Source organism: Equus caballus, chromosome 2, assembly GCF_041296265.1.
Source record: "Equus caballus isolate H_3958 breed thoroughbred chromosome 2, TB-T2T, whole genome shotgun sequence".
NCBI classification, from domain to species: Eukaryota; Metazoa; Chordata; class Mammalia; order Perissodactyla; family Equidae; genus Equus; species Equus caballus.
The window spans coordinates 39,474,847-39,492,232 of NC_091685.1; the positions used below are offsets into that span (position 1 = coordinate 39,474,847).

Genomic DNA, 17,386 nt, shown 5'->3' on the forward strand with positions numbered 1-17,386 from the left:
ATCAGCAGCTCCCTTAGGCTGAATTTCATATTAAGAATCTCTATTCCAAGGGTTCATTTGAAGCTGACCTAATAAAACACACAAATTTGGGGGGAATGTGACTAAATATTCATGAATAAGACCCAAAAGTCTGTGATCAATTTAACAAGGTTCAAACTGACTTTCAAAACAAACGCCCAACAATTATGTTAGCAGGCCTATTAAAAGAATACAATCTCATTTGCTATACTACCACCCAGGAATTTCCAATAAGAAGTTCGGAAATTTAGGTATATTCACTGACGTCTACTTAAAAAGATATATTACACCTTTATAAGCCTAAGTAACCATAAAAATCTGTAAGTAAATAAAAATCCAGCTTTAATTTAGTACTGGCATTTAACATAGATAAGGCAGCTTATTAACTGTAAGGAAAGAGAAGAACGTTAAAAAAAAAGGTGGGGGGCAGGAAAGGGACAAAAAACAATCCTGAAGATTAGGCCTTCCTGGTGTTTGTACTAAATCTGGATTTAAGATCCCCCTGTATGAATAATGTTTTAAGAAACACACTCTCTAGGACACATTATATATTACAAACATTATTTCGAGTCTTCTGGGTAGACTACGTTACATTCTCTTGACACACAAATTGGGAAGGTTAGAGGAGGAGCCAGAATTTAAGCTGATGATATCTGAAAAGCCCTGGCGCCTAAGCAATGACCTTGAGACTCAGAAGCACAGCCTGGGAGACAGACAGCAAGCAAAGCTGACATTTCCTTGTCCCTCCTTCTGCAAGTACAAGGCAGATAAAAAGTCCATTCATCCACCCTGAGGAGAGACGAACCAGTTCAAACACTTCATACGCTAAGAAAATCCATCTTTCCGTGACATGTTTGCAGACCAGATGGAATATTTAAGTATTCATGAGCTATGTGAAGTCCAGCCAAGACTCCCAAAGAAACCACACGGAAAGAGCTGGGGCTGAGTTGAATGTGGATGACAATGGCTTGTGGAACAACTAAGGACCATGCTGTTGGCTATCACAATTTCCCCAGCTCTGAGGAAATCAGAGCTCCACGGTAAAGCATTAAATAAGGAAAGAAAACATCGTTAACAGAGAACAAACTGACTCCTGTTTCTTCAAGAGGCTGGGCATTCAATTCTTTTATACTTTATGAATAATACAGGGCCACTTTTAAAAATATTTTCCACATAGGACTCTGCCCTCCTTCTCTTCAAGAATATATCCAAACTCTCTGCCTCCAGATTTAGAAGACCAGAAGATGTTTTTAAAAATCCAGTCAAAAAGTCCAATCAATTGGAATGTTTTGCCGAGTAAAACAGAAACTGACCAAGGACTGATCTCAATGCATTTTCAGACGCACCAGTTCATATGCGATGTTACCAAAATTTAGGAACTCTATATCGCAGATCCTTTCTCTTCCACAAAGGTGAAATTAGAGCTCATATCAAAAGTTTAGTACTTTGTGCCAGAAAAATGTCTCTTGCAAAGACTAAAACAGAACTATAGAAGATAGTCAGAATTTCCTGTAGGTCTTTCCATAGAAAATAACAATTCTATCTGGATTTCTCAATGAAACACGGCTCTGTAGTGATTTAATCAGACATTTGTAAGGAAAAATCTTACTTTGTCCAAAGCATGGAGGATCCACGGAAGAGCCCATCCAGTCTTCTGACGCAGCCGAGCCTGCTTCCTGGTCTTGTTTACAGTAATCCGCCATCCACGACTCCTTGGTACTTACATACTGGTCTAGAAAGAATTCCCCAAAGATATTAACAACAGAAGTAGAAAAGATTAAGGGTTCAAGTCAAGCAATTCCAATTCAGCAAAACAAGCTTTTATTAAATGCCTCACTATGTGCTGGGCACTCTGCTAGATTGAGAAAGTCTGTCCCCTGGAGAACCTCACACTCCACTGGAAGAAATTAATGTTAACAAAACCTAACTAGACACAATACGAAAGGAACTAAAACAAGGAGATAAATAAAGTTCTAAAAGAGCACAGAACAGGGGATGATTTATCCTGCGTTGGCAGAAGTTGGGGAAAATATGGACCAAAGTCCACAGGAATCTACAGAGAGGTGGGGACCTTTGTTCTGGGTCTTGACAAATGAGTAGAGGTTAGAGCTGACCACCAGTGGGATTAGGAATACAGGGACGTTCCAGGCAGAGAATGGCATGTGCAAACACTTCAAGACATGAAAGTACATGGCACATTTTGGGAACACTGAATACTCCGGTGTGACTTTGGCACAACGTATTGGGGTAGGGACATAGCAGAGAAGTCTAGGAAAAAGAATGACTTAGTTTGTGAAGTGTGGTGGCCAGGCTAACAGACAGGATTTGGAGACAGAAAGACCAGTTAGGAGACTGCTAAAAAAGCACCAAACTCAGGAGGCTAAAACCGAGCTGGTAATTCTCCAGGAGCAGTTTCCCTCTTTTGAGAGGAGAATTATCATAGGGAGAGCAGGCTACCACACCTGGATAAAGACCTTTTATACTAACTAAGGTATTAGACTTTTTAGAACAAGAATTAGTGGTCTCTGGTTTACATTTGGCTATATAAACGAGATTTATTTGAACACTAAGAGGCCACTGCGATGGTTCTGGGTTTCAGCACAGTATTAAGGAACTGAAGGTAAAGAAGCAAACAGCTTCACCCCTGACAGGAACGCCTTCTGGAAGGTATTTTTAAACAGACAGATGCTCATTAGAAATACCAAGAGAACTTCTACTTGAGGTAAGCCCTTGTTTATCATAGCTTTTCAAAGCACTACCCTAAACTTTATCTAAACTTCCAGATGATCACATTATATAAGAAATAACATAGGAGTCAAAATCATATAGTATAGAAGGGTCACGAGATCAATTTAGTATGACAGTTGATATTAATATCCAGGAAAATGAATGAACGAAATCTGATAATGTAAAACAGTGGTTTTAAAATCTGGGGATCAATGAACTTATGGTGTCATTTCTCCATCTTACTCTGACATGGAATAAGGCACTGGATATTTTAGAGCCTCAATCCAACACACACACTGAAGGAAGTTCCCAGATTTACAGTAGTATATGTTATCACTCAGCGATAACTACAGTATTACCAAAAATCACATTGTGAGATCAATAATTCAAACAGTGAGTGTGAGTTTTCATAGTGAAGGGTAGGCACTACCTGACTCTATGATCACGTTACTCTTCTTTTAGATGCTAAAAATACAAGCACAGAGTGGTCCTGACTCACTACGTTGAATCCAGGAATGTACATTTCAATGTTGTCAGAGAAACTGTCAGAACACACACCATTAGCTTGGCAACCCTTCAGCTGAGTGATTTTCAGTTAGGTCAACACCATACTTGATGGGAAACAGTGCAGGTGACTTATCCTGCTACAAAGACAAGGTCAAAATTATACCTTTTAAGAATCATTCTGTGAATAGCCTGAGAGAAGTGAATCTAAACTCACTTCTAGAGCATTTAATAAACACCATTGACCAAGTATCATGGAGAGCAAGTTCATTATGGACATTTATGATTCCCAAGTAGTCTAAGCTTTTGTGTGATCATTCGCAGCATTAATATGGGATGCCAACTCTGGAACAATAGGTTGATGAGGCTAGGTTAAGGTTTATCAGGAAAGCAGCCATGATGAATAAGTGATGCCTGGTATGGGCCCAAGTATTTGCTAAACCAGGATTAATAGTCTTCTAGGCAAGGGACTTACGTACAGAGAGGTACCAATCTTCCAAAGACAACCTTCCACTCACCAATTAGTACAGAAGTGATATTGATATCCAAACGGGGTTTGGCCTTGGCTTCCAGCTTCAGTCGAGGAGGATGGAGACGACTAGCTGCCTGTTGTTGCCAGGATACAGAGCACGGCCATGGCTCAATAAATGGCTCCCAGCCTAAAAGAACACAGGAAATAAGACATCTGCTCAGCAGATATCAAGAGTTTGTAGGGGAACACTGTTCACAATGCTGAGCAACACAAACTATAGCTTAACAGTTTTCTATTTCCACTTTGATTTCACCATGAAAGCACCATCTTTAGCTACAGGTCACCCAACAGATGTCTGTGCTGTCAGAGGACATGAGTGGAAGAGTGTACATGGACCCCCACCACGGTCTTCCAGAGCTGGGAGGAAGGAGGGCAGGGAGCATATACGTCCTCTTCTATTAAAGAGCAGGCAGGACCTGTTTTTGACCCACTCAAGATGGAAAAAGGAGTCTCAGACTCAGGTTGGAAAAATACTATCAGTTGCTGATGTAACTATTACATTTTATTCTCCTGCTTACATCAAGAACCCATTGGTTGAATAAATAGGCATAATTTGGAAATTCATTAAGTTTTTCAAACATTTATTCTTAAAATATGTCATACGTACAAAAGGTATATAAACAACACATAGCTATGGTTTAAAGAATAAAATTACTGCAAATACTCATGTACCCACTATTCAGCTTAAGAAATAGAAAATTACAAGTTCCTTAGAAGTCCCTGAGTGCCACTGCCCCATCTCATTCCCCCTTCCCACCACCCCGCTCCCACACAACCCAATTAGCTTGAATTTTTAATCACTTCCTTGCTCTTTATAGTTTTACCACACACGTATGCATTTCTTAAGAATATATTAATTAGTTTGTCCTTTTGGGGATCTTTACATAAATGGAACCCACCTATATGTATTCTTTTGCAAGTTTCTATTTCTGCTCGACAACATGTCTGAGATTTACTCAATATCAATGACATGTAGCTGTGGTATACTTACTTTACCACTGAACTGTAATCCACTTGTGAATATACCATAATTTATTTATCCATTCCACAGCTCAGAGACACTCACCTGATTCCAGTTTTACTGCTATTAGGAGGACTGCCACTATAAGCAGTCTTGTACTTGTTTTCTTGTTCACATAAGCAAGAGAGTCTCTGGGGTACAGATGGAGAAGAAGTATATTGCTGGGCTGCTAAATAGGCCTATACTCAAGGTTATTAGGTCATGTCAAATTCTTCCCAAAGTGCAGGTACCAATTTACAATTCTAATAGCAGGAAATAAGAGTTCTAAGGCTCATATTTTCACCAATACTTAGTATTGTCACACTTAATTTTGGCCAATCTGTTGGGTGAGAAAAATGGCATCTCACTGTGGTTTTAAAGAGTCAACTTTTCAAGGCCAGTTAATTTGACAGTTTTCTAAGTATACTCCATCAGCTATAGATCAGGTGATTTACCAATACAAATCCAATCCAATATGTAGCATAAAAGAGGTACATTAGTCTCCTCACACCATTTAGCACTTAGTGACCTGAGTGTGTTCATACAACTTTAAAAGTAAGCAACATTCACCCTGGGAAAATAAACGATTCTCAGAAAAACCATATGCCCTATAAGAGTTTCTCTCAACTAGCAAAACTGGGGCCATTATTTTAAAGCTAGACATTTTGAACAATTAGGAAATAAGAATGTTACGTTTAAGTGAATCCGGAACAGAGAGGAAAAATGTTAACAAATGTATAAAATTAAATGGGACAGGTACTCTAGAACAATCAGCAGCAGCACAACAAACTGAGGCTGAATTTTCCATTGAAAGCAAAGGCAGCTGTCCCTCCTGGGCCTCAGCTTTCGACTGCACAGCACCGTCTACTGCGGCCACTCCTACTGACAAGAAGCTGTTCACAGCTCAAACCACACAGCCCTCCTACACGATGGCTCCTGAACGTCAGTCGGACAGGCCTTCACCTTGGTCTTTCCAGTGGAAGGAAAGAAAGCTGACAAGGCCTCGCAGCACACCCAGCTCTTATGTCTCTGGAAGAATACTTGCTCTGCTCGATGGTGTTTTGCTGCGGGGGCAGGTACAGCAGGTGACACATATTCTCCTCATGGAACAAACAGGCCCAGCAGGGAGCAGGAAGCTCGAAGTCTAAAATGCTCATGGGCATAAATCTCCCTTGAAATTTAGCTACTATCAGGGCCAGACCAATGATCCTTCACTACTGAGCAATTTCATGTTCCAGAGCGAGCCAAACTCCAGGATCAAAAAGAATTAACTATGAAAACTTTTTAAATAATTCAGTTGCAACATAACAGATACGTTTTTACAAAAATAAAAAATCTCTATCTTTTGTACTTAGGCTGTCACTTGTTTTTAATCTTGCCTTATCTGGCCCCACCCCCTTTCCCTCATGTAAAATTTATGTGTAAATAGGCCCAGGCAAATATTTAAGTGTGTTTTTGAAATCCCATGATAATATACGCCTCTACTGACCTGATAGTGCACGGTTATAATAATCTCCAGAAAGGATAAAGTGGGCGTGGCCTTCGGGGCTGGCTCTTACACGCTGAAGAAAATTCAGACCTGCAATGACAGCAAACCTCACTGCAGCAGCCGGGCAGGAACAACCAGACTTTCTTTTGCAGACAAATCACATCGAAGAGATGCTAGTTATAGCTAATACTGATGCTCTCATAGGGAAGCACACAAAAATCTGGTACTTTGTCCATCATGAATTTTTTTGCATGAATTCTGATTTTTAAAAACATTACATTATTATTAATCCTTTTTTTTTTAAAGATTGGCACCTGAGCTAACATCTGTTGCCAATATCCTTTTTTTTCCCCTCTTCTTCTCCCCAGAGCCCCCCAGTACGTAGCTGTATATTCTAGTTGCAGGTCCCTCTGGTTGTGCTATGTGGGACGCTACCTCACCGTGGCCTGATGAGTGGCACCATATCTGCACCTGGGATCCAAACCAGCGAAACCCTGGGCTGTGGGGAAGCAGAATGTGTGAACTTAACCACTCGGCCACAGGGCCAGCCCCATTATTCATCTTAATTACTGAGTTTTTGGCACACCTTTGAATGCTGTGCATGAGGCAACTTGCCTCCCCCAAGTCTCAGCCCCCAGGTGTATCTGAAGCTTGTGGGAACATCAAAAACATATTTCTACCTGAGTACCTGGAAAGAGGCCGAGTGATAAGAGCAGCTTGTCCTGATAAATACTGGCTCAAAATTTTAAGATTACCATAGAAAAACAAGAAATAATTATTCTGTGCAGAAAAGATACTTATGGAAGCAATCAAAATTCCAGTTGTTACTTTTAATCAAGTGGCCCTTGTGTGACTAGAAGTACAGGTAAAAAGAAAACCTCTATAACGTGTGAAAGGTTGAATTAAATCCCCAGAGCCAAATTTTCCTTGAAGGGAAACGAGGCTGGCAAGATCAAAACAATGGAGAATGAACAGCAACCAGCAGTGAGATTTGCATTTACTCCCTTCAGAAGCCTCACCTAACACTGTGTCAATGAGGTGATTCAGGATAAAGGGCTTCTGCCCTAGGCCCACGGCTCTCAGACAAATAGTGCTTCACTTCTTACCTGGTCCTACAGAGGAGACTGAGGTGAGCTTCCTAATAAGATTCTGGGTTTTTTTTGTTTTCAAAAGATATATAAGGTAGAAGCATTACTTTCTGAGCTTATCGTTTAAATGCCTTTAATAACACTCATCACTATAATCTTTAGATACACAAAAGATAAACAAAATGGAGAGATCAGGAATTATTTAGCTGGAGTTGTTAATATAACAGAAATTTCGTCAATGACGATCTCTATTATCCCAACCTATAGGTTGAAGGCCATATAAGGCAAATAAATACACATTTCTTTAAAAGACAAATAATGAAAAACACATGTAAAACCATACTACTAAGTAGAGAGGAACATGACTAACATAATAAAAAGGCAGGTCCTCAGTAATTCAGCAATCACTGAAAATCCTCAAGATGAAGCTGAAAATCGGGGAAACACTCACGGGAAAAGGTGAGCTCGGCGAGAGGCACGTCACAATCCATGCAGTCATCGATGAAACAGATGCACACGCTCTCGGCTTTAATCTCCACTCCCGAGATCAGCTGTGCCGGCACAGTCCCCTGGCTCTCTCGGCTGTTAGAGGCCAGGGAAAGGGACTTCAGAGGTTCAGCATTCTTAAACAACCAACTTGCTGCCTTTTTCAATTGGCCTTCAAAGAAATTAAAAGCTGATCAGTTCAACCAGTTCCCACAGCTACTCAAGCAACTCAGAGGAAATAGAGAAATAAAGTCTATAGGGACTGACTGGACAGTCCAAGAGAACCCTGATCCCAGATACATTCTTACATGTAAAAAAGAAAAAATAGGGGCTGGCCCCGTGGCCGAGTGGTTAAGTTCGCGCGCTCCGCTGCAGGCGGCCCAGTGTTTCGTTGGTTCGAATCCTGGGCGCGGACATGGCACTGCTCATCAAACCACGCTGAGGCAGCGTCCCACATGCCACAACTAGAAGGACCCACAACAAAGAATATACAACTATGTACCAGGGGGCTTTGGGGAGAAAAAGGAAAAAAATAAAATCTTTAAAAAAAAAAAAAAAAAAAAAAAAAAAAGAAAAAATAGCATAATAATAGGAATTCTGCTTTTAAGCACATAGAACAAGGCCCCCTTTGTTGCTCACCTTCCACTCAAGTTTACCACATCTTTCATGATCTGGCTCAAAATGCCTCCAAGAAGCCATCCTTCCACTACTATGACATACTACGACATTGAAGACGAGGAAAGAGAAGAAAGGAGAGGATCTAAATTCTAGGTGCCACTTGGCACTTAAGGACTTAATCTTCACTATGTAGTTTTGCATATATTGGTGTGCTGCTTTGTAATTGTTCTCAGGTGTCTTATTTTGTACATACTTTGTCTCAACCAATCACAAATGCCTTGAGAACAGAGAGCAATGAGAACTGCACGTGTGTAATATATAACTGGTAACTACCAGGCCCCTGAATGCAACCAGATTGCTAAAGATAAAAAAGAAAAGAAAAAAAAAAGCAATGCAACCCCACACTTATAAATTCCCAGAGGCCAGGGCATGCAACAGCGGTAAGCGGTTATGGCCGTGGGCTCTAGAGCAAGATTGCCTGCTTCCAATCCTGGCACGTACGGGATGCTGGGTCTGGGCAAGTTATTTTCTCTCTCTGTGCCCGACAGCACCCACTCACACGACTGACATGAGAAGGAAACAAACAGAGTACAGGTAAAGAGCAGAGCCTGGCATATAACAAAGGCTCTAAAAACATCAGTTGCTATTATCATCTTTATTATTGACGGAACTAAGCCTTAGTTACTAAAGAAATAAAAATGAACAAACAAAAATCCAAAGGCTCTTAAAAATTTTTTTAAAAATGTGTTTGAATTATTACAGACTAAAAAGAAAAGGAAATGGAAACATTAAGGGGTATAAAGTTAATTAAAAATTTTTAAAAAGCAATGATGGGGGCCGGGCCAATGGTGCAGTGGTTAAGTTCACACGTTCCGCATCGGCCGCCCGGGGTTCACCGGTTCAGATCCCAGATACAGACGTGGCACTGCTTGGCAAGCTATGCTGTGGTATGTGTCTCACATACAAAGTAGGGGAAGATGGGCACGGATGTTAGCTCAGGGCCAGTCTTCCTTGGCAAAAAGAGGAGGATTGGCAGCAGATGTTAGCTCAGGGCTAATCTTCCTCAATAAAAAATAAATTAAAAAAAATAAAAATACACAAAGCAATGATGACTAGGTAAAAACAAAACTAAGGAAGGGACACATGATAACTGGGTCTACCGTCATTTTTTCAGAAGGAAAAAGATGATACTTAATGCAAACAATTATGTGGTGAGACCAGCATTTTCACACAGAATTGGTCAGAGTGTAACCTGGTACAATCTTTTTAGAAGATCTGTCAATTCGAGTAAAGAGCCCCCAAAATATATCTACACCCTCTGATCCAGTATTTACAAAACTAGGTCTCTCCACCAAGAAAATACTTAAAAGATGTAGACAAAAGTTCACACCGAAAAATGTTTGTTACAGAATTGGGTATAATGTTGAAAGAATGAAAAGCAACTGAAAATGGTTAAATAAATTATATACCCTTAAGTCAATGTAAAGAGTCAATATTTACAACTAATTTTAACGACATGGGAAGATGCTGCTGATACTAAGTATATCATAATAACATTGTAATTATTCAATAAAATTGTACTGTAGAAAAGGCTATAAAACTATATTTTCCATACAATCTATCAATGTACAAACTAGTATGTTTATATATGTATATACATAGCACACAGAGAAATAGAAAGAAAGAATGTATACGCAAGTATAAAGACTAGAAGAAAATACAGCTTTTGCCATCTCTCTTTTTTGAGATCAAGGGGAACACAGAGGGAGGTGGGAAGGTGGTGTGGTGCAGTGGAAAGAACAGCAGCACAGTGCTCTTAACCCCTCCGGGCCCTCACTACCAGATGACCTGAACCTATCCCAGCCCGTTTCCTCATCTGAAGTGGGAAGAATGCCCACCTCTAAGAGCTATGAGGATTCAACAGGAAACACAAGTTAGGCATACAGGAGCTCAGTAAACGGCCATGACTCTCAGCATCGCCACCAATACCTCTACCAGCAACAGCTGCTAACATCGGTAGAGCACTTGCTGTGTGCCAGGCACTTACGTGCTTTGCATACAGTGTCTCATTTCTATCAAAGCTCCAGGGGAAGTCCTCTTATCCTCAATTTACAGATAAAGCAGCACTGGCACAGAGAGATGGATAAGTAGCCAGTAAGTGGCAGAGTAAGGATACGAAGCCAGGAAATCAGCTCCAGAGCCCATATTCTCGTGCACTATAAAATACTGCTGTTCATTATTATTACTGGCCCACAGAGGACCACGGAGGGTCTTCAGAATACACTCCAGCTCTCCAAGTCATCTTGTGGGAGCGGGGAGGAAATGGAAGCATATTATTAAGAAAGAATAGATAATGGAAACACTCATTCAAATTACCTTGACACACCAGAAGAGCTTTGCGGCAATCCTCCATGCTGAACCCCAGTTCCTGCAGTCTAGCTAGCTGTAACTCTAGGAGAAAATGGTATATGATTTTTATAAATCACTTTATGTAAGTTAATCCATAGAGTAACTTAAGAAAAGAAATTCAGAAACTGGTGATTAAAACACCTCATTTCTCCAGGCAAAACTGGGTTCCTAATTGGAGACTTTTATCAAGTATGCCCTGATAATTTTAAGAGTCTTTTCCCTAAGTTTTTAAAAGTTTAAAACTCAAACAGTAATATTCACATAACTTTGGAGGAAAACTCAAAGTTTAAAACTAAACCTTAGCATTATGCATATAACTTTGGAAAAAACTGTAAAAGAAAAAACTGGGTAGGCTAGAGCAGTTGGTTTGGGGTGTTTTGTTTGTTTTTAAATAAAAAAAATTAGAGTCATACTTATGACTTACAATTATACTTAATGACATACAATTATACCCTGAACAATTTAATTGTGCAAAAGAAAATCTTAAAAGTTAAAAAGAACGAGAGTTATTAGCAGACTGAGTGGGTTTTATAGTTGAACACCTACCCAAGATAGGATCTAAGGTATGTCTGGTCCCTTCTTTGACTTCCTCTCCAACTCGAGCCGCACCCGGAGGGTAGCTGCCCCCAGCACCGGCCTCCCAGGCCGCGGCGCCCGGTGCTGCAGGGTTGGCTTGCTCTGGGATGGATTTTGCAATGGCAAGAAACAGCTGAACATCATTATAGGAGAGTCTGATATCCAGAGCTTGTAACTGAATCTAGCGAAATCAAAAAGGTGGCAGTTTTCAAAGTTGCATTTGGTTTTGTGTCCACATCTCTTAAAAGGTATAATTCCTAACACAAGTTCTAGAAGTCCAACAGACACTACACTCATTTTGAAGACCGGGAAGATTTAAAAATTAAGCACTAATAGCGATAAGGCAAAATGTCTCAGCTATGAGGTCAAATGTTCACAAAACTGCACAAAAGAAAAAATACTAAGCTAGGAAGAGCACTAGAATTAATATTTCAGTGGGATGATTTTTATACAAGTATATTAATCATTTAAGCAGAGGATCAAATAATGGCTCTGGGGGAAAATGATGACCCAGTAGCAACATTTCGTTTATCTATTTTGCTTTGATCTATTTAATTTTTTAAATCTCCGAGACAAACTGACCAACTAAATTTATCTTTTCTTTATTCAAACATAACCTTAAATGAGTCAAGCTTCACACTAATATTTCCAAAAATCCAGTCTTCCTCAGAGATTAGCAATAGCGCTACCATTGGTAAAAGCTGTACAGACACCCAGCCTGGACCACTTTAAAAATGAGATGACTGTTTGAATGTCTGGGAATGGTGCTTCATTTATTGACTTATTTTTAATTTTTTCAAAGGCCAAAAATCAGAATAGCTTTTCTCTCTTTCAACTCTATGGTTCAAACGAATTGCTGCATCGCCCCTCTACCAGAGAAATACAACACCAAATTCTTAAGCCGTCGTTGCCTGACTCCGCCTTCCCTTGTTTCGCCTTCCACCCTCCTCACTTCCCTACATACCTCTTTGTTCTAGTGAGACCTTCCTACGTCTCAGGTCTGCTGGGCCATGTCCACCCCTGACTCTGGCGCCTTCTGAAGCGGAATGCTCTCCTGCTCCGCCTGCTTACATCCCACACACCCCTCGGCTCAGACTCACCTCACCCTGAGTTCCACTCACAATCAATCTTCCTACCTACGTTGAGTTCTGCTCTCTATGAACTTTTATAGAACTTCAAGTAACACCAGACAATTAGAAGGTGTTTTATCCTCCACAACACTGCAAGGTCTTCTAGGACAGAGACAATGTCATTTTTATCTCATATTTGCTAAAGGAACAAATGGTGGGCTCAGCAGAGTCGATAGTAGTTCACGCACAGGAACGTGTTTGGGAGAGTATGAATGTGTTATACAGCTTTTTCATCATTACCTCTAAGACAGGTGGAAAATCTTCACTATTGAACGCATCCATCAATCCCGAACTATTCTGATAAGAAGAATTGCCCACCAGCTCCACTTGAATTTGTACCGGATCAACAATCGAGAGAGCTGTATCGTGCTCATTCCCTAGTCGGCATGAAAATACCTATAGAATAAAACGCAAGATGGCAAGAATTCACGTCTTGACTGAAGACGAGTCTAACATCAACAGAAAGAGAGACTATCTCAGACACAATCAGCTCTGTACTATCACGAAAGCCACAACAATGGCTGAAATAAACACTGTGACGAGTGAGGCTGGTACTTTCACCCACTGCCAAGAGCATGTACAGTGGTTCACCATGTGAAACGTAGCTTAGCAATACAGAACAAAAGGCCTAAACATCACACACCCTTTGATCCCATAATCCTACTTCTTTCGAAAAACTAACCTAAGGAAATAATGCAAAATACAGAAACATTCACTGAACCATTATTTAATAGTTAATAAAAAATGAAGAGCAAACCAAGGTTATATCACATCTACTCAACGGAATATTTTGCAGCCATTTAAAAGCAACTTAAAAAAACCATATGGAATGTAGGAAGATAGGTACAACATAGATATGTAAAAAAGCAGCCCAATCAAAATACTACTATGCATGACTTTAAGGAAAGAAACACATCAAAATGTCAGTAGAGATTATGTACAGTAGGATAGTGATTTTTCCCTCCCCTCCCCCAATTTTATGTAATATATTGCTACTTTCATAATTGAAAATAAATTAATTATTGAAGCTGGGTGCTAGGTACATAGGAGTTCATTATATTCTTTTGTTTACTTCGTAGATGTTTGAAAAGTTCTCTAGTAACAAGTTTAAAGATAAATATATCTATGGGGAGAGAGAAAGGAGGGAGGGTTCCCATTCGGGGACCAAATTATCTTGTGTGCTCAAGAAGAGCAAAGAGGAAAGTAGAAAGCATTCGTTTTGGTCTCCCTTGCTCCTTCCTTTTTTGGCATTTTCTAGTGCTACTGAAAGCACGTGACAGGAAGGTCCTTTGCTATATTCAAAATTAGCTCATTTTGCCTTCTCTCTAAATTCTCCCCCAATGATATATCAAAGAGGTCTTAAAATTCAGATCCAACTGTGCTACCTAAATAACAAGCCTAAAAGCAGTTTCCAGGAATCTCAAATATTTTTCCAAGTAGTTTTTCTAAGACTTTGGAGCAGGAAAGTTTCATTTTCCTTTTTCCTTTAGGGGCTTCTGCTACGCAAAACCCAATTGTACCTGACAGTTCATTAATCAATCACCAAGATTTTCCATTCAAAGCTGGTCTTGTGGTGGCTTGGGAAGCAGACGAACTACAATTTCATAATCAACTCACATCCCACCAGCACATAAATCCTTCCTCCCACACTGAGGTTTCTCTACATATGAGAAAAAATTGGTCAAGACGCGAAATCACCACAGGTTTTACTCAGCCACATCTGACCAGAAAAAAAAAGTACCATATGCTGCTGACAGTGAAAATAAGTTTTGTTCATTCAACCTCTGAAATACCACTGGAAAGAATAGGGCATGAAAAGTTCAGTCGTAAAGGGAAAGGAAATGATGAGTAACTCTGACCAAATATGCTAATGTTATAACAAGAGGAATGTTCGCTGAGATCAGTGAATTAAGAACACTTGATGGAGATAATAATCTGCCTCGCTTCTCCTCCTGTCTCCACAACCCCTAGCTTAAAGAGAGCAGAGCAGTTCTTGCTTAAAATTGTATAATGTAACGGTCAGGCTACAAGGGCCACCCCAGTGCAAATTCTCTCCTTCGGGAGATTAAATCAGAGCCTAAGTCACCACTATTAGCAACTCACTCTTTGATGCAGACACTTTCAAGGTGCCCTTCTGTAGATCAGATATTCCTAAAAGAATACCACATTAAATCCTTACACCTTTCATAAACAAGTTTCCAGGACCACAGAGCCCCAGCTCTTCACAGGGACAAGCACTCCCTGTGGGGAAAAGGACGCAGGGGAATGAGGGCCACGTCCTCCCCTTCACAAATTTGCCAAGGGCTAGACATGCAGAACTAGAGGACACAGGAGCCAGACAGGGTCTTGGGCGCCAGAAGAGTCTCCTTGAACTTCTTGAGGTGGGGAGGGTGGAAGAGAACGAGGTAAAGCCCCCCAGCACATGTACCGCCTGACACGGGAGGGCTGAACTCACATTAGAACATCCTGGTAGATCTGAGGAGAAAACCAAGAGGAGGGGCGAGGGCCCTCCAGTTCCAGTAATTCTCTCCTCCAGTGGAAGTTTAAGAGGTAAAATCCTCTTCCAGATGCTTTTCTCTAGAGCCAAACATGCAGTGTTTTGATCAACACACAGACTTCTTACCTCAATGCCAAACAAACTTCCTGAAAAGGGGCGATCAACAAATCGGGGCTTATAGGTGAGCACTGTGGTGCCTTTGAGAATAATGGCATTGGTATCAAAGCAGGACACATCCTCCACGACCACAAACTCCGTGCCTGGAAAGGACAGCATTGTCAGCCACGCCAAAGCTGGGAAGCTGGGAAGCACCAGGCTGCCACAAGCTAGGCAGCACCCGGCTGCCACAAGCTAGGCAGCACCCGTCCACCAAGGAGGACGTTAACCGTCAGATCTGTTCTCCGGGATGTCTGCTGATATTCAGCTTCACTGTCATCCTGAGCAAATTCTCTGTATCCGGCCAGGCACAGCTGAGCCAGCGGAGCACCGCACAGGCAAAGACAAGAATGCCGCTTCTCTCTTTAAAATCTATCTCTAAGCTCGGTCTCCCGGGAGGTCTCACAGAGATTCAGAAGCCCAGGAAATCACCCCTCTCCAGGGACGAGCTGCTTTAAAGTCCCAGGAAGGAGATGCACACACTAATGTTGGTCAGGCAGCACAAGGCACTATGCCATCTATGTGGCTACTCAAGTTATTGACAAAGAATGTAGATTTTTAAAAAATTAGTAATGCAAACAGTTTTCTATTCATCTATATATGGCAAATTTACTTTGCTTTATGCACTGTGTTTTCATCAAAAGCCATGTATAGTTTGAATTTTTGAACCTAATCCATTTAAAATGTATCGTGCTAGCCAACTTCCTCCAAACCATTGAGCAGCAGATAGGGTATATCACAAATATAACAATACACAAACACAGTCACATGGACTGAAGTGCTCATTAGTTAAAACAAAACCATATTGGGGCCAGCCCGGTGGCACAGCGGTTAAGTGCGCACGTTCTGCTTCGGCGGCCCGGGGTTCGCCGGTTTGGATCCCAGGTGCGGACATGGCACCGCTTGGCAAGTCATGCTGTGGTAGGCGTCCCACATATAAAGTAGAGGAAGATGGGCACGGAGGTTAGCTCAGGGCCAGTCTTCCTCGGCAAAAAGAGGAGGATTGGCAGCAGATGTTAGCTCAGGGCTAATCTTCCTCAAAAAAAAAAAAACAACAACAAAAAACCATAGTAAATCTGTTTGTCAAGGAAAATATCCTTTTTCTAAAGAAAATAACAATCTCCTCACTTATTTACTTTCTAAACTGAGATTTTCACATACCAAATTTGCCTAAACTCAATAAGCCCCATCTGTTGGGGCCCTAAAGACCAAACAGAAAATTGAAGCCAGATTTAACACTGGGTAAAAAGACCACTGTCCAGGCGAGTGCTCAGGCTGGGCATGCACATTAGGCAGGCAGAGGGGAGGGACAAGAGACCCTGCAGCCTTCAGTGTGGGCCAGGTAGCTCACATCTGAAAATAGAGGTCAAGAACTTCGACACTCTTTGGTCTGTAAAAGATGCAAATGTGTAGGTGCTCATGTCAAAAGAGAGAGGCAACAGAAAAGTTATCCTATAAGACACATATCGAGCCTAATATCCAAACTAAGAATTAGTGATTTACACCTACATATACTCACCTGTTACATTGACCTTGACCTCCAGGTGCCTTTCAGTGGACACAGGAAGAGAAGACCGCTTGGTAACTACTCCACTTTTCACAGTTTTGGGAACTGTAGCAGATTCGCTGCTAGAGTTACGGTGGCGAGAAGGAGTAACATTAGCTTGTTTCTTCATGTCACTGGGAGTGTGGAGAAAATCATGGACTAACAGCAGCCAGTCAAATATGAGAAACACACGGAGATTGTTCAGAACGACCGTAAAACAGGAGGAATCCTTCGTAGATCTACAAGAAAGAAAATCAAAAAATAAAATAAGAAAAGAGAAATACGATATTTTATTGGCTTGCAAATGTATTACTCAGTGTGGGCAGGTGGTATTCCAGTATTTTCTAAACTGACTGCTTTGAGTATCAATAAACTGTGGCCACTAGTTTTAACAAAACATTCAGTGTACGTTTTCAAAAGGTAATCATATTTGTTTCTTCTTCTTCTCCCCAAAGCCTCCCAGTACATAGTTGTATCTATTTTAGCTGTAGGCCCTTCTGGTTGTGCTATGTGGGACACCGGCTCAGCATGGCCTGATGAGCGGTGCCATGTCCACGCCCAGGATTCAAACCGATGAAACCCTGGGCCACCGAAGCAGAGCGTGTGAACT

General features: G+C 41.0%; 1 protein-coding gene across 14 annotated transcripts in view; it reads right to left on the reverse strand.

Annotated features, from left to right (window-relative positions):
• The window catches only part of VPS13D (vacuolar protein sorting 13 homolog D), a 253,463-nt gene that overhangs the window by 164,697 nt on the left and 71,380 nt on the right, over nucleotides 1-17,386 (reverse strand). For all 14 annotated transcript variants that reach the window (XR_011433300.1, XR_011433299.1, XR_002806312.2 and 11 more), the window contains 9 exons: nucleotides 16,750-17,015; nucleotides 15,201-15,334; nucleotides 12,818-12,973; nucleotides 11,418-11,628; nucleotides 10,839-10,913; nucleotides 7,810-8,016; nucleotides 6,271-6,360; nucleotides 3,768-3,908; nucleotides 1,628-1,750 (listed from right to left, as the gene is read on the reverse strand). Coding sequence is in view for 10 of the 14 variants with exons in the window: in XM_014737614.3 (XP_014593100.3) it covers nucleotides 1,628-1,750; nucleotides 3,768-3,908; nucleotides 6,271-6,360; nucleotides 7,810-8,016; nucleotides 10,839-10,913; nucleotides 11,418-11,628; nucleotides 12,818-12,973; nucleotides 15,201-15,334; nucleotides 16,750-17,015 (1,403 nt within the window). In the remaining 4 variants the exon portion in view is untranslated. The remainder of the gene's footprint in view (nucleotides 1-1,627; nucleotides 1,751-3,767; nucleotides 3,909-6,270; nucleotides 6,361-7,809; nucleotides 8,017-10,838; nucleotides 10,914-11,417; nucleotides 11,629-12,817; nucleotides 12,974-15,200; nucleotides 15,335-16,749; nucleotides 17,016-17,386) is intronic.